This window comes from Pseudopodoces humilis, chromosome 12 (genome assembly GCF_049639895.1).
Source record: "Pseudopodoces humilis isolate 2021_Gansu_Grassland_sample_001 chromosome 12, ASM4963989v1, whole genome shotgun sequence".
Taxonomy (NCBI): Eukaryota; Metazoa; Chordata; class Aves; order Passeriformes; family Paridae; genus Pseudopodoces; species Pseudopodoces humilis.
The window spans coordinates 4489330-4514992 of NC_142211.1; the positions used below are offsets into that span (position 1 = coordinate 4489330).

At 42.0% G+C, this 25663-nt stretch overlaps 1 protein-coding gene across 2 annotated transcripts in view; it reads right to left on the bottom strand.

Moving 5' to 3' along the window:
* LOC148183294 (E3 ubiquitin-protein ligase KCMF1-like) overlaps positions 1–25663 on the bottom strand; it is a 146037-nt gene that overhangs the window by 32771 nt on the left and 87603 nt on the right. The window contains exons 1-2 of one of the 2 annotated variants that reach the window (XM_088061520.1): positions 8371–8581; positions 4127–4294 (exon numbers count right to left, since the gene is read on the bottom strand). In XM_088061520.1, the coding sequence (XP_087917646.1) occupies positions 4127–4294; positions 8371–8566 (364 nt within the window). In that variant the 5' untranslated portion in view covers positions 8567–8581. Of the gene's footprint in view, positions 1–4126; positions 4295–8370; positions 8582–25663 lie in introns of those variants that run through there. The other variant, XM_088061521.1, reaches the window with a different exon arrangement.

The following is a 25663-nucleotide window of genomic DNA, read 5'->3' on the forward strand; positions in this document are numbered from 1 at the left end:
TTATATATGAATGAGATACTTCTCTGCTCAGAGAGCTCTAAGAAAGAAGCTATATATTGGTATATTCAGCTGTTTTGAGCTTTAAATGCATATAGGAAATAGCATAATGTGTATATCCAATATTTTTTTTTAAATCAAAAAGCTAAAAAAATTACTAAAAATAATTAAAAACTTCAACAATATCTACACTACAATCACAGAATTGTTAGGTTTTGAAGGGACCTCTGGAGATCATCTAGTCCAAACCTGCCAAGGCAGAATCATCTAGAGCAGGTTACACAGGAACACATGTGGGCGGGTTTTGAATGTCTCCAGAGAGGGAGACACCATGCCCTCCCTGGGCAGCCTGTTCCAGTGCTCTGCCACCCTCAATGGAAAGAAGTTCTTCCTCATGTTGAGGTGTGTAGAAGCAGGGCCTGGCAGCTCGGAAGATATCGGGATGTAACGGAAAGATAGTAACCCCCCCTACTCTTTAGTATGGTAATGACCCTTGCAATTAGCCAATAGCACCTAGCTGTGATGAAAGCAGATGGGAGTAACACAGTGGACCTAGGTTCTAAAAGGTCAAATTCTCCAGCAATAAACGCCATTTTGCCATCCATCACATTGATGCCTGTGTTTGCAAATGGACCGAGTGGCCTGGGCATGGCCACCGTGCTGTTCTTGAACCAGGGTGTCTGCCTTGCTTAAAAGACATTTGGTGCCGAAACCCAGGAAGCCAAATTTGAAAAGCGGGATTCAAACCCAGAAAGCGAGGATTACCTGGAAAACGGGAGCAGCGGTCAGGATAGCTGGACTAGTCCTGGCGAGGGAGACGTCCCTGAGACCAGAAGGAAGATGGAAGTCCTGATAAAGGTCGGATTTCAATTAGATTGTAAACCTAATTCTTTTACTCTTGCTATTGCAAGGCTTTTGTATTGGGGTCATAAATCAGCTAGTAAACATTATCCACCCTAAGGTGTGGGACAGATGTACTAAAACCCGTGCCGAAGAGACCTGGAGGGCGGCAAGAAACTGTCTGTTGGCCACCCCGAAACTGGGGGTTGGAGCGGCCACCCAGACTTCACAGTCTCCAGATGAGAGCGGCTCAGCTGAGCCAAAAGGGGCCCAAGAGTGCGATACATCCCCTCAATCCCTGAATCCTTATCTGCTCTCAGAGAGACAACAGAGAGCAGAAGATTTTTGGAGAAAGTTAACAGAAAAAGCCAGGGGTGCCGTGGGAAAAGCCCGGGGGGAACCACCGCCCCAAGATGTACCCCAAAATGGCGCTGAGCAAAAAGACATAGAGCAGGAAAGGAATATCCTTAGTGAGAACAAAGAACAAGCACTGGCAATAATGGGTGAACATAGTCGGGGGGGTGAGAAAGATAAGGAATGTGAGGAAGAAAGAGAAACTGAAGTGAAAGAGATAAGATGCGGGGGAAGTGTACAGAGGGAGAAGGAATGTAAGAGAAGGGTGGAGTGAAAGGTGGAGTGAAGGGCGGAGTGAAAGGTGGGGTGAAAGGCGGAGTGGAGGGTGGACTGAAGGGCGGGGAGAGTCAGGAGGGAGAGAACGGCCCGCCCACAGGGGTTGTAGGTGGGGCCGGAGCCCAACAAAAAGGCACGGGAAACAGGAAATGGCCAGCCAGTCAAGTTCCGACTCCGATCGAGATACTAGCGAAGACAAACGGTCGGAGACTGAGTCCTTAGAAGAGGAAGCAACAAAGATAAACAAGAATACCCCCCTCCACATTAAAAAAGAACTGAGAGAAGATACTGCTCTCACAGACTGGGGACAGATAAAAACTGCATATGCCAGCTGGGTCCCTTCAGCTGCGCTAGCATTCCCAGTCCAGGTGACAGAGGGGAGACAGAGAGTTTACTCACCAATAAATCCTAAACTGCAAGGCTCCAGCCTGCAAGAGCTGATAAGCACAGATGGGACAATGATTACCCTATGCCTATCAGTTTATAACTTCAGTATTTCTAACGATTTTTGTGTGCAAGTTGTGATTGTTCCCAGGGTCCTGTACCACCCGGATGAAGAGTTGAGCCTGCAAGCGAAGAGACCCACCTGACTTCAGAAAAGAGAACTGGTGACAGGTATAACCATAGCGATGTTGCTTACCCTGGGAGCAACTGGTGCTGCCACAGGTGTCTCTGCCATCGTGACCCAACAACAGAGACTGTCTCAGCTACAAATGACAATTAATGAAGACTTGCAGATAATTGAAAAACCGTGTGTTTTAAATAAGCTTGTATCTTTTGTTAAGAGCCAACTAGAAAAAGTCAACATCCTGTTTGTACAAAGGCAACAGATGCTTTAAAAATACACTTGGTCACCACATGTGCCTTATGTTTGTTAATGAAAAACTGCGGTGTCTATTTTATAAGTTTTTAGCCTTTTAGTTAAGTATAGTGTACCCTATATTTTACTCAAGTTTATAATATCTACTTTTAAAGCTTTTTATAATATAGATAAATTAGACAAAATGTTTAGAGATAGATATATAGAAAATAACGTTAGAACTTTTTAAGACTAATACACCTTATATTCTAGCAAATTTGATTAGAGATAAAGAGGGGGGAATATGTAGAAGCAGGGTCTGGCGGCTCGGAAGATATCGGGATGTAACGGAAAGATAGTAACCCCCCCTACTCTTTAGTATGGTAATGACCCTTGCAATTAGCCAATAGCACCTAGCTGTGATGAAAGCAGATGGGAGTAACACAGTGGACCTAGGTTCTAAAAGGTCAAATTCTCCAGCAATAAACGCCATTTTGCCATCCATCACATTGATGCCTGTGTTTGTAAATGGACTGAATGGCCTGGGCATGGCCACCGTGCTGTTCTTGAACCAGGGTGTCTGCCTTGCTTAAAAGACAACAGAGGTGGAACTCCTTGTGCTTTAGTTTATGGTCATTGCTTCTTGTCCTGTAGCTGAGCACCACTGAACAGTCTGGCACCATCCTCTTGGCAACTGCCTTTGAGATATTTATGTGCATTAATGAGATCCCCTCTCAGTTTTCTCCGGACTAACCAGGCCTAGCACTTGCAGTATCACCTCATAAGAGAGATGCTCCAGACCCCTAATCATCTTTGTAACCCCTGCTGGACTGTTTTCAGTAGCTCTTTGTCTTTTTTTGTACTGAGGAGCCCAGAACTGGACACAGCACTTCAGATGTTGCCTCACTAGGGCTGAGTAGAGGAGCAGGATCACCTCCTTCAACCTGCTGCCCACACTCTTCCTAATGCACCCCAGAATCCCATTTGCCCTCCTGGCTCCAGGGCAAACTGCTGGCTCATGGCCAACTTGTCATCCACCAAGACTCCCAGGTCCTTCTCTGCAGAGCTGCTCTTTAGTAGGTCAGCCCCCAAACTGTACTGGTCCTTGGGGTTATTCCTCCCCAGGTGCAGGACCTACACTTGTCCTTATTGAACCTCATTAGGTTTCTCTCCACCGAACTCTCCAGCCTATCAAGAATCAAGAATCACTACAAACAGTTTTTATTAAATCATTAACCTTGTAAGCTTAAAACAGGTATATGAAGAAATAAGTATCCAATGTTTTAAATGCAAAGATTTGCCATGAAAGTATCTCTTGAATTATAACACTTGTGTTATAAATATGATGCGATAGAAATGACTCAGGGAAGAAAACCAGTAATTTAGAGGACTACTTCCTAGCCCTTGCCACTAGTCTTCCACATTCACTGCAGACTACCACCCTTGCTGCATTAACAACCCCTGATGTAATTACAAACCAACATTTTCCCTAAACTCTCCCTATTATTTCTCTTCTTCACCATGGTACTTTCTGGTACAACATATTGAGGGGAGGAGGGGTGGGTGCATGTAGTTTTGTTGTACCTTTTGAACTGAAAGTTAATTTAGGAGCAATCCTTTTTATCAGATACCTGTCTAATAGTCTGATAATTTGCTGTGTGCCAAAACACTTAACCCAAAAGAATAAAACATATTTCATATGCTAGAACCAAAGACAGAATAAGATTTTTATCAGGAGACAGGAATTTGTTATGATTTTCAGCATGCTATTTGGAGGGGAAAAGGTTCCCAAGTAGTGAAATAAAATGCAAGTTTTTAACTACTGCAAACAGCTTTAATATAAATTAAATTATTACTTACCAAAATCTACTCTTGTTAGTATGCACTGCATTGGATGGTCAGTTGTATGCCTCGTTGTTGTTGCACCACTCTCATAACAAGTTGCACACAAATCGTAATCGTAGCAAATTAAACACTTGTATCTGCGACCGCGAAAATTTCCTTTTAAACATGCATCACAGCTGACACCTGTGAACAAAGAAAATTGCTTGAAAACAACAATAATTTCACATTGGTTTAATAATACAGATTTGTTGCTATAGCCCCCAACAATGAAAGGAATTCAACCAAGAAGCTTTTATGGAGCTGATGCACAATAAGACTCAATTTTAAGCATATCTTTAAAAAGGCAGTAATCATCCAAAGGGAAAGTTAAAGTAAAATAAAAACTAGTCACACAATCAAAATGATAATTTGTTAGGATATAAATTCTTTTTAATCACTTTTTTTACTGTTTGAAAGCTTGGTTCAAAACATTCTCAAGGTTAAATAGTACAGTTTGTAAAAACAAAACAAAGTCCACAGCAGACCATCCCACAAGTCACACAAAACCACTCACCACCACCACCACATAACACCACCCCTCCCTGGCTTTTGTGTTTATTTTTATACTCTCTAATAATTAAATTCTGAAGAATGCCAGAACCATTTTTCACTACATAAACACATCCGAGAGCAGAAATTTAGGTCTTCTATTTTGAAGTACAGAATAACTTTGAATACATCTCAATTTTATGTTGCATCATCTCTTCAGCTTCTTCCTTTTGACAGTTCAAACTTTGTACTGTAAATCAGTCATACTGCCTGGGTCAGGAAAAGCCTTCATTCTAAAGATTTTTGCAATTTTCTCAGTGTCATTTTGGTTCTCTGCTTTTAATTTAGATAAGGGCAAAGGAAGCATCATCATATTTTCATCTGTCAAGGCCCACAAAATCTTCCATCATTGCAGTAGTAAATTAAAGGCCTTCATGATAATATCTAGTGTGTACAACACATGCAATATTTTGATTGAAGTCCTCCTTTAGGATCAATTTAAACAAGCTTTTCATAGTTCAGTGCAAATGCAGAAAATTTTATAGAAACAATATTATTGGAAGAAAGCACCAACATTGACTCCAAGAGGATTAGTAGAGGAAGATCGTCAAGATCTCAAAACTGCAAATATCCCAATGGTCATTTCCTAATTATAAACTATTTTCAGATAAAAATCTAGTATCAACTCACACTACTGCTTGTGATGTCAGGTCCAGGGAGGAAAGTTAAATTACATAGAGAGAATTCTCACAACATCTCTCCAAGCTAGTATTTCTTCATATCATTCTAAAATACCATGTTTTCATTTTGATGTGACAGAAGGTGGCATAACACACTACTTTCATACCCTTTTATGTAACAGGAGAGAAAAGCATCAAGGAAAAAAAGCCTCAGAAATTCAGTTGTTTTTTTAATCCATATACTGCATTAAAATGATATAAAATTAATTAAAATTTTAGAAGTTTGCCCCTCTATACGTTAAAAAAAAAAACAAACACCACAAAAAAACCCCCAGAACACTGAAAGATAACAGAATGACAAAGTGAATTGAATGCATCCTAATTAATTTCAGGTTTTGAGGAAAAACACACACTCAGGAGGGGTTCAATTATAAGCAGGGAAAAAAAAGGGCAAATGAATAAACAAGTTGTGAAAAGAATTCAGCTTCTTCATGAATTTCTGATTTACATGATGTGACAATGACTTCTTAAAAGCTTTTTTAATTATTTCCTATTCAGTGGAAACAGTTTTCCTGCACCTTCTTCAGAATGGCCTCATGTAAATGATCAGAAAATAAAAATAACCTGGCTTATTTTTAAATAAAGTTTTTGATGCATTTTACATTAGAAAATAGCAAGGAGACTTTTTCAGTTTTTCTACTAATAATTACCATTACACAAGTACATACATGGACTGATAAACAGACCCAAATAATGACATTTATACCAATGTACCCTCTCTTCACTATCAGAATAACTATGGCTACCAGGTTTCATTAAAAAACCTGCTGCTTGTTGTCCTGGGTGTTATAAATGCATATCATATTATTGGCTTTTTGCAAATATTATAATGAATGTTATATGTAGAAGATTAGAAAATTTAGCTGTATTAATATAGTTTCCTTTATTTCTGTTATTGATGAAACTTAGAAATAGTGGTATAATACATATATGTTAAGCTATGGCATAGTATTAAAACAAAAACTACTTTTGTTTATATAACCCAAAGACTGAAAAAGATAGCTAGAGACCCCCCCTGCATTTGTAAACTATCTTATCCAGATGAAGACAGCAGTGACCAGAGCTCTGGGGGAGGAATTTATTGCATTTCTGTTATCAGGGAATGGAAATCTCAATGGCGCCAAGAAGATTAATCTATTGGGAAGTGGGCAAGAGAAAACTAAACAGAAGAACACCAAAAATCCTAAGAAGAATGTCTGAATATGTATGAGAATTTATGGATATGTAGTAGGGTTCTGTTTTTAAGGGACAACCCTTTGTTAGTAGGTATGATCTCTTGGCTGAATGTAGACACCCGGCCATATCTGTATACTTTATCTCCTAATTGTCTTTTTATTAAACTTTTAAATTCTATAAGAAAAATATGTGAACCTCGTTTTTCACAACTGGGGGCTTGTCCAGGATAAACACCTCGCCTCTGAAGACCACTGAGGGATTCTGAGTGGGAAAAAGCGCACACCCTGCTGAGTTCAGCAGACCCCACTCCGTTTCCCTTGGCGTGAGTCAGCAGTGGCTGCAGGTAAATACCCTGAGGACAAGAAGGAGAGAAATAAAGTAAAGGAAAAGGCTCCCTAAACCATGGTATTTGGCTCCATAATTCTTGTACATGAAGACTCAAAGAACAAAACCAATTGTAAGCAATCTTTGGGGGAGCGGAAAGCGGGGGTTGCAAGACACCCTCGGGGTTACTGGGACTGGGTCTCAGGGGAGGGGTTAGCCCCTCGGGAAAGGGAGCCAAGGGTTTTCCTGGCACAATCCACTGGGAAAACGGGATAAAAGTGGGATCCCCAACACTTTTCCGGATTAAGAGGTACAGCCAAGAAATCTGGGGTTAACACAGCCGGATTGAGGGGTACACCCAAGAAACCTAAATCATCCAAGGCCTTATAATACCCATGGGAAGATATTAATAACTCAAAAGTAAAAAGTATTTTATTTTTGTCTAGCTCTGAGTAAAAATGAGTGAGAGTGCGTAAAATAGATCTGAGTGAATGTGAGCAAATAAATGTGTAGTTATTAATTTAAAGGTTGACTTTGGTTTGTTTGGAAGGAAGTGGATTGTATTAGGTTGTGTTGTGGTGAGGGGCTGAGGACTGGTGCGAGACTATCAGGGAGCTGTTTCTGAGCCAGATGTGCAAGTAGAATGCAGAGTGGTACTGGTGTGTGGCATTAGCTGCAGTTGTGTGTTTGGGGGGGGCACCCTGTGGTTATAGCTTTTGTTTTATTAAGTCCCAAGACAATCTCCTGTGTGATTGTGTGTAAGCATTTGCAACAGTGGGCTGTGTTTTTGGTTTAAAGTCTGGGATTTCAGGAGGAGCAGAGAAGAGACAAAGAAATAAAAAGAGCGTGTGGAAATGGATGACAGAAAATGTTGTTGAATTTATGTTTAATTTTATTTTTTTGAGGAAAGTGTATTGTGTTGTATGGTATTGTATAATATTGTATTGTTAAGAGAAAGGGTTTTTGATGCCTGGAAGGGGGGGGGGGGAAGGAGGTAGTGTTTAGGTTGGTAGAAATAAATCAATCGATAAAAAATAAAAATAAAAAAAAAGTGGGGCAGAAAACCAGTAAGTCGGGTTTGGGGAAAAAAAATTGCTAGAAGAAATACCCCAAGATAGCCCTCTAAGAATTATGTTAGCTAATTGGGATATTAACCCAAGTACAAGGAAAAAGGATAAAGTAAACATGATTCATTTTTGCATGATCTAATGGGCGAACAAGGAAGCAAGATCTGACCACGTTTGTTGGCCTAGATATGGTTCTTTTGAAACTTGGATTTGTCAGGCTTTAAACATATTTGTAAATTCAAAAGAACCGTTTAATCCAGAAGAGAAGGAATATGCTGCATGTTGGATGGGGGACACAGACTCCAACAGAGTAAAAATTCTAGAAGCATCAGAAATCTCAAAGACAAAACAAGAAGAGAAAAGGAAAGAGAAAAGCTGGGATCCTCTAGAAGTGTTGCCCCCCCTTTCCCGCTTGGCCCCCCACCTGCCGCAGATGCCCTGCTGGGGGTCCCGCCTGCCCTGAGTGCAGCCGCGTGGTTCGTGGCCGCCCCGCCGGCCCTGCCGGAGGTTCCTTCTGCCCCGGTTCTGGCTGCTTGGCCCGCGGTCACTCCGGCGGCGGCACGAGAGGCCCTGTTCCCCCAGACCGTCCCGGCCCCAGCAGCTTTGTCTGCGCCGACCATACGGGGAACCGCAGCCCTGGCTGTCCCGCCCCCGGCCACTTCTCCCGCAGCTGCCCCGGCCGTCCCGACCCCGGTGGCTGTGTCCCCGCCGGCTGCGCTGGGCACCGCTGCTCCTGCCGCCATGAGACATGTGCAGACTGTCCACGCCCCGGTTTGGTTTCCGCTGAGAGAGCGGAGTCTCTCGGCGGTTCCGGTAACAGTCCCCGCCTACGCCCTCCCCTTGGAGGACTCAGCTGCGGGACGGATCCCTGCCTGTACAATCCCATCAACCCCTGCCATGGACACGGCGGTTCTAAAGAATTTTTCCTTTAAAGGAGAGGTACCATATCAAAATACAGGAAGCTCAGTTCAAAAGTGGGTTTCCCCTGACTCCTCCCCAAAACAATACAGAAAGGCTACTAGTTTATTCCCATTATGAGAAGTCCCAATGGGAGGTGAAAATACGGGATTTGTAAATGCCCCTTTGACTTCTTCAGAAGTCAGAGATTTTAAAAAGTGTTGTGAATTCATGTTGTAAATATTGGCTTTTCACAATTATTCTGATAAATATATATTATATGCTTTCACTATATTCTTTTCTCTCTTAGCAAGTTATAGGCTTAGATAGGAACTCTGAATGGTAAGGATGTGTTTCATCCGGACAAGGCAAGACAATGGGAGGATCAAGCTGTGGAAAACAGGCTGTTATCAGCAGCAGGAAATGGAGAGCAAACTGTTATAAAAAAAAAAAAAAAACAGTACCAGGACGTGGGCAGGGGGGAAAGATAAGCTCAGCTGCCCTCAGAAGAAGGATGAGGGGCCCAGACCCTTATCAACAACTGACCATCTGCAGAAAAAAGGAAACCAGACTCCAAAAGAATGCTGACCAGCAAGAATAATGATGACCAGCAAAAAAATTATGATGACCAGCAGAAACTGAGACTGTGCAAAAGCATGATCTAAGAAGGCGGAACCAGGGAGGGGACATGCTTGAATATGCATTAACCCCTCACAGCAAGGATGGGATAAAAGGGGTATCCATGGGATACCAGGTGTGCTCTTGGCAGCGCGCCAAGGCACCCGGCCGTTTTAACCCTTTGCTTTATTTCTTATGTCTCCTAATTGTCTTTTATTTATATTAAATTCTTTTTATAATTTATTAAGTGAATCTCGTTTTTAAGAAAAAGGAAATAAAAAGGCTACTAGAAGATCCTATAAGCACAGCAGATCAATTGGATCAATTTTTAGGTCCCAACATATTTACTTGGGAAGAAATGCAATCAATAATGAAAATTATATTTTCCCAAGAGGAGAGGCAGATGATTAGTTGCTGGAATAAAAATATGGGAAAAGGAAAACCAGCAAGGACCACCAGGGGACCAGAAAATACCAATGGTACCTCCCAATTGGAATCAAAATGATGAGGCAGGACGAAGAAATATGAACGATTATCGTAATCTGATAATCAAAGGAATAAAAGAGGCAGCACCTCCAGGGCAAAATGCAAAAAAAAAGCATTTGAAGGACAAGGAAAGGAGGAGACCCCAACTGAATGGTTAGAAAGACTTCGGAGGGATATGAAACAATATTCTGGGATAGACCCCGAGACAATAGCAGGGCAAACCCTTTTGAGAGTTAATTTCGTCACCCATGCCTGGCCAGACATTAGGAAATAAATGGAAAAAATGGAAAACTGGTATGACAAACCTTTAAATTATTTATTAAAAGAGGCTCAAAAAGTTTATGTAAGGCGAGATGAAGAAAAAGCTAAAGGAGAAGCAAAAATCCTGGTAGCAACTATGCGAGAAAGTAGTTTCCAGAGAAATTTGAAGCCTCCAAATACTACCCCTAGGCATCCAGGGTTTAGGGGCAGAGAAAAGGAAAAAAACAGGACCTCAGTACAAACAGAATCCCAAGAGCACTTTAAGAATACCTGTTATTACTGTGGGATGAAACGGCACTAGAAGAGAGAATGTCCTCACCTAATAAAGGACCAGAAAATTTTCCAAGAAATAGGCCCAGAAGAAGAATAGAAGAGTCATAGGCTCTATTTTCTAGGGGACAAATACCATCTGGAGCCTGTGATAACCTTAAAAATAGGTCCCTAGGAGGAAGAATTGGAGTTTGTGGTTGACACAGGGGCAGAGAGGACCTGTCTATTACATATTCCAGCAGGTTGTGATGTAAGTAAAGAAACTGTAAAAGTAACAGGGGCAAAAGGAGAATGTTTCACAGTTCCAGTCATTAAAGATGTGGTAATTGAAAAAAAAAACCTAAAATTTGGATGGGGAATGTTTTATTAGTCCCTGGGGCAGGTAGCAACTTATTGGGGAGGGACTTACAAGTAAAGCTAGGAATAGGAGTTATACCTGAAGAAGGGAGAATGACTGCTAAAGTTTTAAAACTTGACCTAGAGGATGAAGATAAAATAAACAAGGAAGTTTGGGCTGGGGAAGGAAATAGGGGAGGACTGGACATTGACCCCATAAGGGTCACGACTGAGAGAGAAGAGTGCCTCATACGTGTGTGTCAGTATCCCATATCCTTAGAAGGAAGAGAAGGTTTAAAACCAGTGATAGAAGGACTAATAAAAGATGGGACATTAGAACCTTGTATGTCTCCTCATAATAGCCCTATTCTCCCAGTAAAGAAACCTGATGGGAATTACAGATTAGTACAAGATTTACGGGAAGTTAACAAAAGAACTCGGACCCGTTACCCAGTAGTTCCAAATCCTTATACTCTCCTAAGCAAGGTCCCACCCCAGAACCAGTGGTTCAGTGTGGTAGATCTTAAAGATGCTTTTTGGTCATGTCCATTAGCTGAGGAAAGCCGAAATATCTTTGCCTTTGAATGGGAGGATCCAACTACTGGGAAAAAGCAGCAACTGAGATGGACAAAATTACCACAGGGGTTTACTGAATCTCCAAACTTATTTGGGCAAGCTTTAGAAACAGTATTACAAACTTTCCCCACTCCTCCTGGAATACAGATTATCCAATATGTTGATGATCTTTTGTTATCAGGGGAAGCTGAAGGTGAAGTTAAGGAGGCTACTATAAAACTTTTGAATTTCCTTGGGGAAAAAGGACTAAGAGTATCAAAAGGGAAATTGCAATTTGTAGAATCAGAGGTAAAATATCTCGGACATTTAATAAGCAAGGGTAGCCAAAAACTAAACCCTGAGAGGATTGCAGGAATTCTATCTCTCCCCCCTCCCTCTTCAAAAAGGGAGATTAGAAAATTACTTGGATTATTGGGATATTGTAGATTATGGATCGAAGGTTATACACAGGAAGTGAAATTTTTATATGGAAAATTGACAGAAGGTGAAGACATAAAGTGGACCAACGAAGATGATAGCAAATTAGAAGAACTGAAGTTAAAACTAGCCTCAGTATCAGCTTTAAGCTTGCCATCATTAGAAAAACCCTTTTATCTGTACGTGAATGTGGAAAGTGGAGTAGCTCATGGAGTTTTAGCCCAGGAGTGGGGGGGAGTAAAAAAACCAGTAGCATATTTGTCAAAAATGCTGGACCCAGTGAGTCATGGCTGGCCGGTATGTATTCAATCTGTAGCAGCTACCGCAATCCTAGTAGAAGACAGCCGTAAGCTTACTTTTGGAAGCAAACTAATTGTGTACACACCTCATGCAGTCCGAAATGTGTTAAACCAGAAAGCTGAGAAATGGTTATCAGATTCTAGAATGTTAAAATATGAAGCAATCCTGATAGTGATGATTTGACACTAGAAGTAAGTAAAAGTTTAAATCCAGCTCAATTTTTGTATGGAGAACCAAAAAGTGACTTAACACATAATCGTTTGGAAATTATCCAATATCAGACGAAAGTTCGGGAAGATCTTAAAGAACAAGCTCTCTCAGAAGGAGAAATAATATATGTAGATGGTTCTTCCAGATGTTTACATGGGAAAAGGGTGTCAGGTTATGTGGTAGTTGATGGGAGAAACATGCAAACTGTTGAGAAAGGAAAATTACCCTCAAACTTGTCAGCTCAAACCTGTGAATTATATGCTCTAAAAAGAACATTAGAACATTTAGCACATAAAAAGGGAACCATCTACACTGATTCAAGGTATGCCTTTGGAGTAGTACATACTTTTGGAAAAATCTGTGAGGAAAGAGGATTACTAAATTCAAAGGGAAAAGTATTGATACATGGAGGACTCATTTTAGAAGTTTTAGAGGCATTAAAATTGCCTGAAGAGATAGCAGTAGTACATGTTGACATCAAAAGGGAATGACCTCAGAAATAAGAGGAAATAATTTGGCAGATCAAGAAGCTAAAGATGCAGCAGAAAATGGGATCAAAAGAGTTCTGTTAATTCTAACTCCAGACATGGAAAAATTGACAATTCCCAAATTCAGTGAAGCAGAGGAAAAACAGTTAAACAAGATAGGGGGGGAAACAGGATGAATGTCGAAAATGGAGACTCCCTGATGGAAGACAGTTACTTAATAAATCACTTACTAGAAAAATATTAGAAGATATGCATCAAAAAACTCATTGGGGTACCCAAGCTTTGTGTGATCACTTTTTAAGGAATTATGGGTGTATTGGGATTTTTAGAGTGGCAAAACAAGTAACTGAAAGATGTATAACTTGCCAGAAAGTGAATAAAAAGGTAATGAGACAGATGACATTTGGAGGCCATGAGTTAGCCCTCCGACCATTTCAAAGTATCCAAGTCAGCTTCACTGAACTTCCCCAAGTACAAAGATGGAAATTTTTATTAGTAATAGCAGATCACCTAACCCATTGGGTGGAAGCAATTCCTACCGTCAAGGCCACAGCCAATGTGGTATGTAAAACCCTTTTAGAACAAATCATCCCCAGATATGGGATGGTAAATATAATAGACTCAGACAGAGGAACGCATTTCACATCAAAAGTCTTGTAGCAAATAACTCAAGCCTTAGGAATAAAATGGGAATTACATACCCCATGGCATCCACAGAGATCAGGCCGGGTAGAAAGGATGAATCAGACTCTAAAAAGAACTTTAACAAAATTAATAATTGAAACCCAAATGTCATGGGTAAAATGCCTACCTCTGGCTTTATTGAGGGTTCGAACACAACCTCGATCAGATTTAGGAGTGTCACCCTATGAGATGATGTTCGGGTTACCCTTTCTGACCACCCAACATGAAACTGCTACCTATGAAGTAGGGGAAATGAGTACCAAAGGATATGTGAAAACAATTGCAAAAACCCTTGAAAATTTGCGGTTAAAAGGGATAATCCCTCAAACCACACCTTTAGACTTTAAAATTCATAATATCCATCCAGGGTGTCTTAGTTTAGGGCAAATTAGGAAGGAAAACTCCAAATGGGGATTTCCCCAGGGAAATGCCCCTCCCCACCAACTGGTCTGGGAAAAGAAAAAAATTCCTTAGAGAGAAGTGGAAAAAGCTGTTTATTTAACAGAAATTGAGAAATATTAAATAATAAAACCTCTTGCTGTTCGATGGGATGGCAAATCTAGGAGGAAAAAAAAAAGTCCTTTTCATGTAGTGTAGCTCGGCTCACTCAGATTCTTATCAGTCCCTCCGGCGCTGGAAAGTGCTGAGGCCCAGGCCCCGGTGGGCCACAGGCGTGGGCTCCCGGGGTTTGGCTGGGTGTTCAGTCCAGAGCAGGCTTGCACAGATCCAAGAAAATTGGGAAAAAAATCAAACAAAGGTCCAGGGAACTCCTCTGCCTCAGCTAGCTAGAACTAACTAAAAGCCAGAGAGAAGCTCTGTCCCGCTGTCTGTCCGTGCTGCAGACACCACAGTCCCACCAGCGAGATGTGGGGGAGTGATGTTTTTCCTTAACACAAACTGCGCGCTTCTTCTTCCCCCTCTCTTGCTCTCAAAGCCAGTCTTAAAGGTGCAGAACTTAATATATAACATAAACCAGACGATTGGGGATACCAGTATCATAAAGTCACCCCAGGACACAGGGGAATGGGTACTGGTGAAAACATGGAAGGAACAATCTTTAACTCCACAATGGGAAGGTCCTTTTCAGGTACTGCTGACAACGGAGGCTGCAATCCGGACCAGGGAACGAAGGTGGATCCACGCCATCAGAATCAAAGGACCTGTGAAGAAACCTGCGGAGTGGACTATAACTTCTGAACCAGGTGATACCAAATTGACTCTAAAGTGGGGACTGGGTGGTAATGAACTGGGAAAATCCACATGATCCAAGGAATGTACAGAGAATAACACCTACCTGGGAAGTAAAGCCAAGCTTATACCAGTGGTTTCAAGTGTTGCCTGGACAAGCTTTAAAACATCTCAGATACCCACCCTGGGGAGGAATACTCCCACTTCAAACAGGGGGATCCAGACTGTTTTGATTAAGAGATCCCCAAGTTCTGGCTGTAGCCTGTGACTTATACAAGGAGGAGGGAGAATTACAGCTCCCATCAGTGCCATACCATATACCCTGTCTAAATCATCCTAATACAGGACATGCTAGTTGGGTTAAATGTAAGTGTTTAAATTGTAAGGAAAATTGGTATTGTAGTGCACACAATTGTCGTTCTCTTTGCATGAAATGTAGAGTGCTAAATCGATCCTCTCTCCAGACTGAATTAAGAACAACTGAAATAATAACTGCTTTGTGGATGGGAATTATTAGTGCCTGTTGAGTGAGAAATACCTGAGGAATGGTGGGAAGCTACAGTTAAGAAGTGCCAAAAGCCATTTGCCTGGAAACTGACAAAAAGCAGGTGATAAGGAAATAGAGGGCAAGACCAGGTTGGCCACTGTAGTTGCCACCAAGAAGAGACTATACACCTGCTATGGGTAGCAACCCCATAGGCATGGGAGGTGGGAATATAAGCCATATTGGACCTTCGTTATTCCTTTTTTTGTCACTCATTTTTTGTCTTTTCCCGTTTGGAATACCAGCAAACACATGCCATAAATGCTACCGAAAGCTGTATATACACAAACACCGAGGTTCCTTTTTAATCGCTCATACCCGTATCAACAGTCACTGTTAAAACCCATCTAAACTAAGTAACTGTATGCATAATGGGAAAAAATATTGGATTACAGAAATTTTGGGAGCAAGTGGTAATAGGTTGGGAAGTGAATGCCCAAAAGGGGAGAGATGTATTTGTTTTACATACGTTATTGGAAGCAAAGCCCAAGATTTAGTAAAAGAAGAACTGGTAAGCAAAAAGGCAAAACCAGCACAGCAATCTAATTCTGTGTCAGTTTCACTTCAAGATTTGTATACAAAACTGGAACAACAATTAGAAAAAGAAATAGATATCTCAAGACTGGGAAAAGAAGTTTGTGGAGTTTTGAGAGAGAATCAGTAAGGAATTTAACATCACCGACTGTTGGGTATGTGGAGGGGCTTTGACATCAGAGGAATGGCCATGGAAAGGCAGCAGCTTAGGTCCAATTGAACTCCTAAAATGGGACCAGACAATTACAAAGAGAGAAAACCATCCAGAAGGGTGGATTTTAAGCTCAACAGTGATAAGACAAGAATGTCTCTGGCGCATGGGGAAAAATTTTCTTAATGAAGTAGAAAATACTCCCTGTAAGAGATATAAAGTTAGTAATGGAACTTCTACATGGTGGATCCCAGAAGAATCAACTCTGTACTGGGCTCAGAGAAAAACAAAGGAAGGGGATTGCAAATATAATAATGAAATTTAACTGTTTCAATGTAAGAATAAAGGCAAGAATCCTTACTTTGGTATCCCCGAAATCTCCAAACTCTGGGAGAACTTAAATCAACAAAAAATTGATTTTTGGAAAGCACCAGATGGCTTATTTTGGATATGTGGAAAAAGAGCATACCCAAAAATCCCCCCACGATGGAAAGGGAGTTGTACTCTGGGAATTATACAGCCAGGATTTTTTCTTCTGCCAGGACCAAATGGAGATAAACTAAGAGTACCAGTATATGAAGACCTAAAAAGAAACAATAGGGAGGAGATTGGAAGATTTCAAAAATGGGGAGATGAAGAATGGCCCCCTGAGTGCATATTGGAAACCTATGGGCCAGCTACCTGGGCACAAGATGGGAGTTGGGGATATCAAACCCCAGTTTATATGCTAAATCGCATCATAAGACTCCAGGCAGTTGTAGAAGTAATAACAAATAAAACTGCTCAGGTAATACAATTAATATCCACTCAGCAATGTCAAACCAGAGCTGCAATATATCAGAATAGGTTGGCTTTAGACTATTTGTTAGCTGAAGAAGGAGGTGTTTGTGGGAAATTTAATACATCAGATTGTTGTTTAAAAATAGATGACAATGGGGATGCCATTCTGGATATAGTCAATGATATCAGAAAAATAGCACATGTACCAGTTCAAAAATGGGACCCAATGCTAAAAAGCAATTGGTGGGATAATCTATTGGGAATAGAATGGTGGAAAAAGTTAGGCTTCTACTTTTGTGTGCTACAGCTGGCTTGATATTTCTTCCTTGTTTAATCCCCTGTTTTATTCAGCTAATCACCAGTGTAGTTCAGAGTATGCAGGTGATAACAATGCCTATAGATCCAAAATTGACTACATCTAGAGCGGCACAGAAACTTATGGTGTTAAAGAAACAAAACAACATAGAAGATCCATTTGAAGAAGCAAGATTATTTTGGGAAAAATATGAGCAAATAATGAAGGCTAGAAAACAAGAAACAATGCTCAAGCCAAATGATTCATGAAATGAAAGAGGAAGGATATTGTTATAAATGCATATCATATTACTGGCTTTTTGCAAATATTATAATGAATGTTATATGTATAAGATTAGAAAATTTAGCTGTATTAATATAGTTTCCTTTATTTCTGTTATTGATGAAACTTAGAAATAGTGGTATAATACATATATGTTAGGCTATGGCATAGTATTAAAACAAAAACTAGTTTTGTTTGTATAACCCAAAGACTGAAAAAGATAGCTAGAGACCCCCCCTGCATTTGTAAACTATCTTATCCAGATGAAGACCGCCTGACCAGAGTTCTGGGGGAGGAATTTATTGCATTTCTGTTATCAGGAAATGTAAATCTCGATGGCGCCAAGAAGATTGATCTATTGGAAAGGGGGCAAGAGAAAACTAAACAGAAGAACACAAAAAATCCTAAGAAGAATGTATGAATATGTATGAGAATTTATGGATATGTAGTAGGGTTCTGTTTTTAAGGGACAATCCTTTGTTAGTAGGTGTGCTCTCTTGGCTAAATGCAGAGACACCCGGCCGTATCTGTATACTTTATTTTTTTCTCCTGTCTTTTTATTAAACTTTTAAATTCTATATAAAAAATATGTGAACCTCGTTTTTCACACACACACACACATATATATATATATATATATATTTATATATATATAAATCTGATACCTACATAACCTGAATCATAGCTTTTTATACTTATATAACCTGAATCATAACTTTTTATACCTATATAACCTGATATAAATAACTTTCTATACAATATAATGGCTAGTATATGGTTAACTATTTGCTTAATGCTGAATAGACAAGAAAAAAAAAAAAAGAAAAAAACCTCACCAGGTGGATAGTTTCAGAGATAAGTACAGTACTAATGATAAATTGGCAAATGTAAAGCAAATTAGCCACAAAATATTTAGGCCAGTTAGGACCAGACAAGACCAAGGAACACTGTAACTGTGCATGCTCTGAAGACAAAGTTGAAAAGTTCAGATGCGAAGACGACTTTGGAAGCCTTCATCAAAGACCCCCAATGACCCCCAAATTGGGGCAATGCAAGTTCAGTGCAAAAGAACTATCTAATAACCATGAGATCATACTAAGTAAATTACTTCTGGTGCGTATGTGATGATGTTGTAGTGACATAGTGATACTAAGCAATACTTCCTGTATAAATATACCATAGCACTTGACAAAGGTGTGTGAGTTAGGAGGAGATATCTCTCTCACCTCCGGTGTTGCAATACACAAATACCTGCTCTATAGACATTGGTCTATGGGGATTTATTTCCAGCCGATCTTTCGGCCATCAGTTTTGGTGACCTAGCATGGCATGACCTCTCTGCCTGGCTGGAAGATCTATTGGAGTTGGGTACTCCCTTGGCGTGCCCTGAGATTTTCCTGGACAGAGTCCTCGCTTCACTGGCTCTCTGTGGGGGCAGACAAGGACTGACCGACTACTAAAATTCAAGGTATTTTTAATTTTAAATATTCTTGGTTTGTTTGGTTAGGAAACTGCCATTAGATGGGGGAGATGTCCCTCACAGGGTGCAGTATCACAGGAGAATTCCTGCAATTGATACAAAGGGGTTAGAGTCCCTGAAGGAAGGGGTTAAAGTCCCCGAAAGAAGTCTGATGATTTTTACTATTGATTTTGGTCTTAGAATTTTGAGTTTGATTATTGTATGTGTTGTTTTTGTCTATTTTGTCTAAAATGAGTGCTTCTTTTCAGTGTTTGTGCTAACAGCTGTTACTGCCTGCTGTGTATCTGCCAACAGTTTTCACTGTCTGTTTTGGTGCCTTTATAGCTGTTACTGTTTGGGTGTTTGCCAGAAGCTCTTACGGTTTGCTTTGCTAACAGTTTTAATCCATGTCCCATCCTGCTCCAATACCCTGTTTCATTCCTTCCATTTATAAGACCCCAGTTTCTTTTTCCTGTGTGGAACACTGTGCCAGTTTGATGTCCCATGGTTGTGTGACCCTTGGGTGTATAGTGAGTGTTTTATTGTAAAAGAAAACATTGGAGTCTGTCATACCTCCGATATCCGCTGTGTGTGTGATGTTGTGTGTAAGGGCTGAGAGCTGACAGAAGTAGGATTTGTATTCTTGCTATAAAGTGCCATCACATACAATTGAAGTTACATTGAAATGGGTAGTTCCATCAGTAAGGAAATAGTATAAAAGAGCCCTTTAGGGTGTGTTTTGGCCCACTGGAGGGAGTTAGGAGGCATTCCAGGAGGTAACCTAAAGAAAAGTGATTTATTAAAATATTGCAACCAATGGTAGTCCCTTTATCAATTAGACACCAGGGGAAAATGGCCTGTGAATAGCACTTTAAATTACAATACTTTGTCGGAATTAATGTTGTTTTAAAGGAGGGAATCGAAGTAGGAGGAAGCAATGTACGCCGATCTTTTTTTTACTCTGAGAAATAAGCCTGAGTGGCAGAGGGAATGTGCCATAAATTTGGCTCCACAGGATTATTTTGTGTTATCATTAGAAAAGGATAACAAGTGGAAGATGAAGAGATGTTCTGGATGCAGTATAGGGCAGAGGTGTTTGAAGTTAGCAGACAAGCATGAAGGAGACAGTGTTATATATGTCCAGGATTTACAGCTGAACTATCCAAGGCCAGCTGCACACTCTCCTCCAACCATTCCCCCTCCTGTCAAACCCAAGCAGTAGTGATGATGAGATGTATGATTCTGGTGAGGAAATAAGTTCAGGGACTCCAATAACAGCACAAATGAGAAGTAAAACAAAAAAGGTTTTGCCTTTAATAGCCCCTCTTTGGGAAGTAATAGGTCCCAGGGGAGAAGTAATGTGAGTGAAAGTTCCCTTTTCTACTAGCAATCTGAATAGCTGGAGAGAAGTTAGAAACTAGAGAGGATCCTGGGAAAGCTGCAAAAAGGTTTGAGTTGGTTGTAAGTAACCAGGACCCTGATTGGTGTGATATTGAGCTTGCAAGAAGGGACCTGGAAGCATTAATGGGAAAAGCTTGGAGAGTATATAATAACAGGGACAAGCAAAAACAGAAAAAGCTGGCCACAGCTATAGTGGCTGCACTGGATCAGCACCAGAATAGTGGGTGTGGTCAAAAACAGAGCAGACGTGTGTTGCCCTGAAAACTCAGCTTCTGAGCTTGCTAACATAGTTTTCTAAGGACTTTCCCAGGACAGTAACTATAAACATAGATATGTGTAAATTCTTTCTGTTACACGTCTTGTGATGGGCATCTCTCATGGCCAGTGCAGTGAGAAAGTGTTATCCTGACCATCCAATCCCTTGCCGTGGTCAGAAGCCTATAAATCCTGGGAGGAAAAATAAACTCTCTCTTCCTTTCACCACACCTTGACCTGTGTCCGTGTGATCTATTCATCTTCAGCGGCAACATCTGGTGACTTCGATGTGTCTTGCACGTGACGGTTGCAGGGCACTGTCTAGCCTGTGGCTATGGATGGTTTTGGGCTCTCTCCTACAGAGGGCCTGGTTATGGAAATATGGTGTGCGGTGTCTGATCAGAGAGGGACTGATGTTTCGTATGCTGACTTTCAGCGATTGTGTGACTATGGGAGAATTGAGGGGTTTTTCCCTGTGGTTGAAGCGATTTTTTCGCAGTTGGCTTGGGACGCATTAGGTGATTCCCTGCTCGAGGCTCTGCTGGTCGGCTATGAGCCCCGGCTGGTCCGGTTGCTGGGGATCTGGCGAGGGTGTGGCGGCGTTCTGAGGTCGGGTCCCGAGGTCAGCTCCCCCAGGATCGCCGGGGCCCCTGGCGGGTTGAATGGGGGCGCCGCGGAATGGGGGGACGTAACGCCGCCTCAGCTGGCGCCCGGGCGGTGTAAGCCTGAGGTGGGGTCGCCTCCTTCGTGTGCCCTCCTGGCGCAGACCGATGGGGGGGGTGCTTGAACGGGGGGTGCCGCCGCCTCTGGGGAATGCCTCAGGGTCGGTCCCGTGTCCCTGCTGCGGCTGGGCCGTGCCCTGCTCCACGGTGGGGGATGGACCAGGCCCAGGCTCCGCGCCGGCGGCCGCGCACGCTGTTCCAGTGGAGGGGCGGCTGGTGCCGCTTCTTGGACCTTTTGCCCCTGAAGAAACGCTGTTAGGGGCGGTTCCGAGCACTGTGCCCCCCGCGCCAGATTCGTGGGGCGGGGGCACGGGTGCTGCGGGTGGTGCAGACGCCGGGGCGGGTTCTGCCGGCCCCATGCTGCGGTTTTCCCCTCCTGCGAGCCTGGGTTGTCCCCTGGCAGCAGAGCAGGACGGTGCCGCGGCTTCGCAGGCTGTGCCTCTACCAATGCTGGAGGCGGGCCGTGCCAATCTGGCTCCAACCCACCCCGCCTCGGGTTCCCGGGCATTGCCCGAGCCTGCGGCTGGAGGCGGCCCTTCCCCATCGCCTCCTGCGACCGCGGCAGACCAAGGTCCTGCACTGTTTACCATTGGCTCCGGTGGTGCTGCCGCAGGACAGAAGTCGGTGGCCTTGATGGGCCAAGGGTCCCAGGCTGCCGGAGCTTCTTCGGCTGGCCTGTGGACCTTGTCATCCTGTCAGATGACTGTGCAGCTGAGAGTATCAGGCATTCCATGTGCTTCCAAATGCTTAGGTCCAGTGGGTGAGGGCATGAGTGCTCTTCTTGTGGCGTGGTTGCATACCACTGCTCAGGGCATCATTGTTCACCTAGGGGACGTTGATTCGGATTTCCTGGGGTGCATTTCTGCCATGAGTTCCACACTCACCCCTCTTGTTCCTATCCCTGCGGGACCCAGATTTGCTCACCTTGTGCCTTTTGAGTTTTTTGTTCGCAGAGCTGAGAACCAGCTGTGGGGAGATGGTGGCTTCGGGTTCCCTGGACCCCCCTGGGTCACTGGACTGCTGTTCTGACAGCCAGGGATCATCCTGAACAGGTCTGCACCCTGTCCATCCTTGGTGAGATGCTGTCAGAGATTAGCTTCCGTGGGTTTTTGACACTGGCATGGACATCATGATTGTCAGGTTTGCTGACGGGCCCCGGAATGACCCTTGGACTCGATGCTGACACATTCAGCACAAAGAAGAACTTGAGACTGACTCTTTGTTCATCATTTTCTGTTGTCTTCTCTCATGATAGACTAGTCACCCTCTGTGACTTGATGAAAGAACAGTTGGATCACAGTGATCTGGAGTTTCAACCAGTCCCTGGGACATTCCTGTTTTCTGTATCAAGAAGAAGTCTGGGAAATGGAGGCTGCTACAATACCTCCAGAAAGTTACTGCTATGATGGAAAGCATGGGGATGTTGCAGGCTAGCATGCTTTCACCTGCCGTGCTTCCTGCTGATTGGCTAGTCCTCATCGTGGATCTGAAGGCTTGTTTTTTACAATTCCTTTGCAACCCAATGACAGACCGAAATTTGCCTTTCTGGTGCCAGCTATCATTAATGCTGAGCCCACACAGAGATATCAATGGAGATTTTGCCATAAGGCATGTGAAAATTTGCCGGCATTTGCCGATGATATGGAGCTGCAAGTGACTCCAGAAACAGCCTCCTTGAAATTATTTGAGGGTCAAAATAATTTTTGGGACAAACAGTCCCGCATTTGGAGGTGCAATTATGTTTTTTGCATTCAGTGCAGACACTGCATGAATGATGTCCAGATATTAATGGACTTTTACATAGTTGTGTCCCTATATGGGACTGACCACAACACAACTGTCTCCCTTGTTTGGTCTATTAAAGGGGGACTCTGATTTTAAAGTCACCTCTGACACTGATCCCACAGGCACAGTAGATGCTGGAGGAGGTTCTGCGAGCAGTTTCTGCTCCTCAAGTTTATTACATTAATCTTTCCATTGATGTCGCTGTTTTGTTTTTTGGGTTTTTTTGGAGAGTCATGAGGTTGGATCAGCCCAATTGGTGGAATTACAGGCTGCTGTCATAGCATTTCAGAAGTTTTCCCAGGCACTTTTCAATTTGGCCATGGATTCTGCCTCTGTGACCAAATTGAGAGCCATCCACAAGCAGGTGTTGATGTTGGACAACTGTTTCATTTATTTTTTGAGTTTTGTTGTTTTTCTGGTTTTTTGGGTTTTTTTCGTAATAACGAAAGGGTGAGATATCACCCTGAAATTACAGCCTTCTGATTGTATGGAGTATTGTATTTTCCTATTATTTATCCTTTTGATTGTTTATAATGTTGCTAGTTTCTTTGTTCATTTTTCTTTTTTCTTTTCTTTTTGTTAGACCAAAAAGGGTGAGATGTTGCCCTGAAAACTCAGCTTCTGAGCTTGCTAACATAGTTTTCTAAGGACTTTCCCAGGACAGTAACTATAAACATAGATATGTGTAAATTCTTTCTGTTACACGTCTTGTGATGGGCATCTCTCATGGCCAGTGCAGTGAGAAAGTGTTATCCTGACCATCCAATCCCTTGCCGTGGTCAGAAGCCTATAAATCCTGGGAGGAAAAATAAACTCTCTCTTCCTTTCACCACACCTCGACCTGTGTCCGTGTGATCTATTCATCTTCAGTGGCAACAGAGGTGGAAGCAGCAGAGGAAGCTCAAATCAATTACAACTCAGACTGTGACGGAATCAGTGTGCATTTTGTAAAAGAGAAAGTCAGTGGAAGTGCCGGTGCCCTGACTTGGCAAATCAAGTGCAAGAGGCTGTCAGCGCAGCTGTAGGTAACAGTGAGCGATGGGGACTGGCAGATCTGACCCTAGTGGATCCACTGGTTAAAATGCAACTAGGGAATGATAAAGAAATTGAATTTTTAATAAATACTGGAGCCACATTTTCAGTTTTGAATCAAGTTTTGGTACCTAAAAGTCAAAAATACATTAGAGTCAAGGGAGCCACGGGCCAACCACAAAATTCATTCTTTTTAAAACCACTTAAATACAAAACTGGGGAAAGGATGGGAATGCATCAATTCCTCTATTTAACTAATTCACCTAAATCTTTGTTAGGCAGGGATTTAATAAAAAATTTGGAAGCAACAATTGAATTTAAAGAAGGGGAAATAAAATTAAAAAGTGCCAGAAGACAAATTAGTTTTAGCATTAGGATTAACAATTGAGTCAGAGACAGGAAATAATGACAATTATTTGAAACAAATATTAAATCAAGTGTACCCAGGGGTATGGGATACTGATAGTCTGGAACGATCAAAATTAGCTGATCCTATTGAATTACAAACAGGAGCCAGACCAGTAGCTAAGAAACAATATCCCCTAAGATTGGAAGATAGAAAATGAGTAGAGCCCATAATTATTAAGTTTTTAGCATCAAGACTATTGAAAGAGAATTTAATACCGCCATATTGCCAGTAAAGAAACCTAATGGAACATACAGACTAATACAAGATCTGCGAGCAGTTAATGGAATTACTAAAAGTATACATCTGGTAGTTGCTAATCCTTACACGCTGCTAATAAAATTACAAAAGGATTTTATCTGGTTTTCAGACATAGATCTCAAAGATGCTTTCTTCTGCTTACCTCTCACAGGAGAGAGTCAGCTGATTTTTGCATTTGAATGGGAAAATCCTAGTACAGGAAGGAAAAGCCAGCTTACCTGGACAGTGTTACCTCAAAGGTTCAAAAACAGTCCCGCTCTTTTCGGAAATCAATTGGCTAAAGAATTAGAGCAATAGCAATCTCTGCCTGGGGAAGGTACACTTCTACAATATGTAGATGACTTGTTGGTTGCTACAAAAACTGTTAAAGAGTGCCTTGAGTGGACAGTGAGCCTGTTGAACTTTTTGGGACTAAATGGCTATTGAGTTTCTCAACAGAAAGCTCAGCTGGTGCAACAGGTGACCTACCTTGGATATGAGATCTCTGGAGAACAATGATCTCTGGGAACTGCATGGAAAGAAGCAATTGGCCAAACACCTAAGCCACGAACTGTAAGAGAACTTTGCGCTTTTCTTGGAATGACAGGTTAGTGCCAGTTGTGGATATCTAATTATGGACTAATTGTGAGGTCATTATATGAACTGGTAAAGGTCTTTCAGAGTGCTGTGGTATGAACTCCTGAAGCTCACAAGGCCTTCAAAGAATTGAAGCGTGAATTTATGAGAGCCCCAACCCTCAGACTTCCTGACGTGAGTAAGCCTTTTTGTCTGTTTTCACATGAGAAGCAGAAGATAGTTCTGGGAGTCTTAGCACAGCGATTGGGCCCTTATAAAAGAGCAGTACCATATTTTTCCAAGCAACTGGACACTGTGAGCAAGGGGTGGCCGACCTGCCTTAGAGCAGTTGCAGTAATTATAATGAACATCAAGGAAGCAAGAAAATTCACACTAGGACAAAAGACAACTGTTGTAGTGTCACACACAGTGTCGGCTGTCCTAGAGCAGGAAGGAAATCACTGGTTGTCTCCTTCAAGGTTTCTGAAATACTAAGTGGTTCTGACCGAATCTGATGACATTGA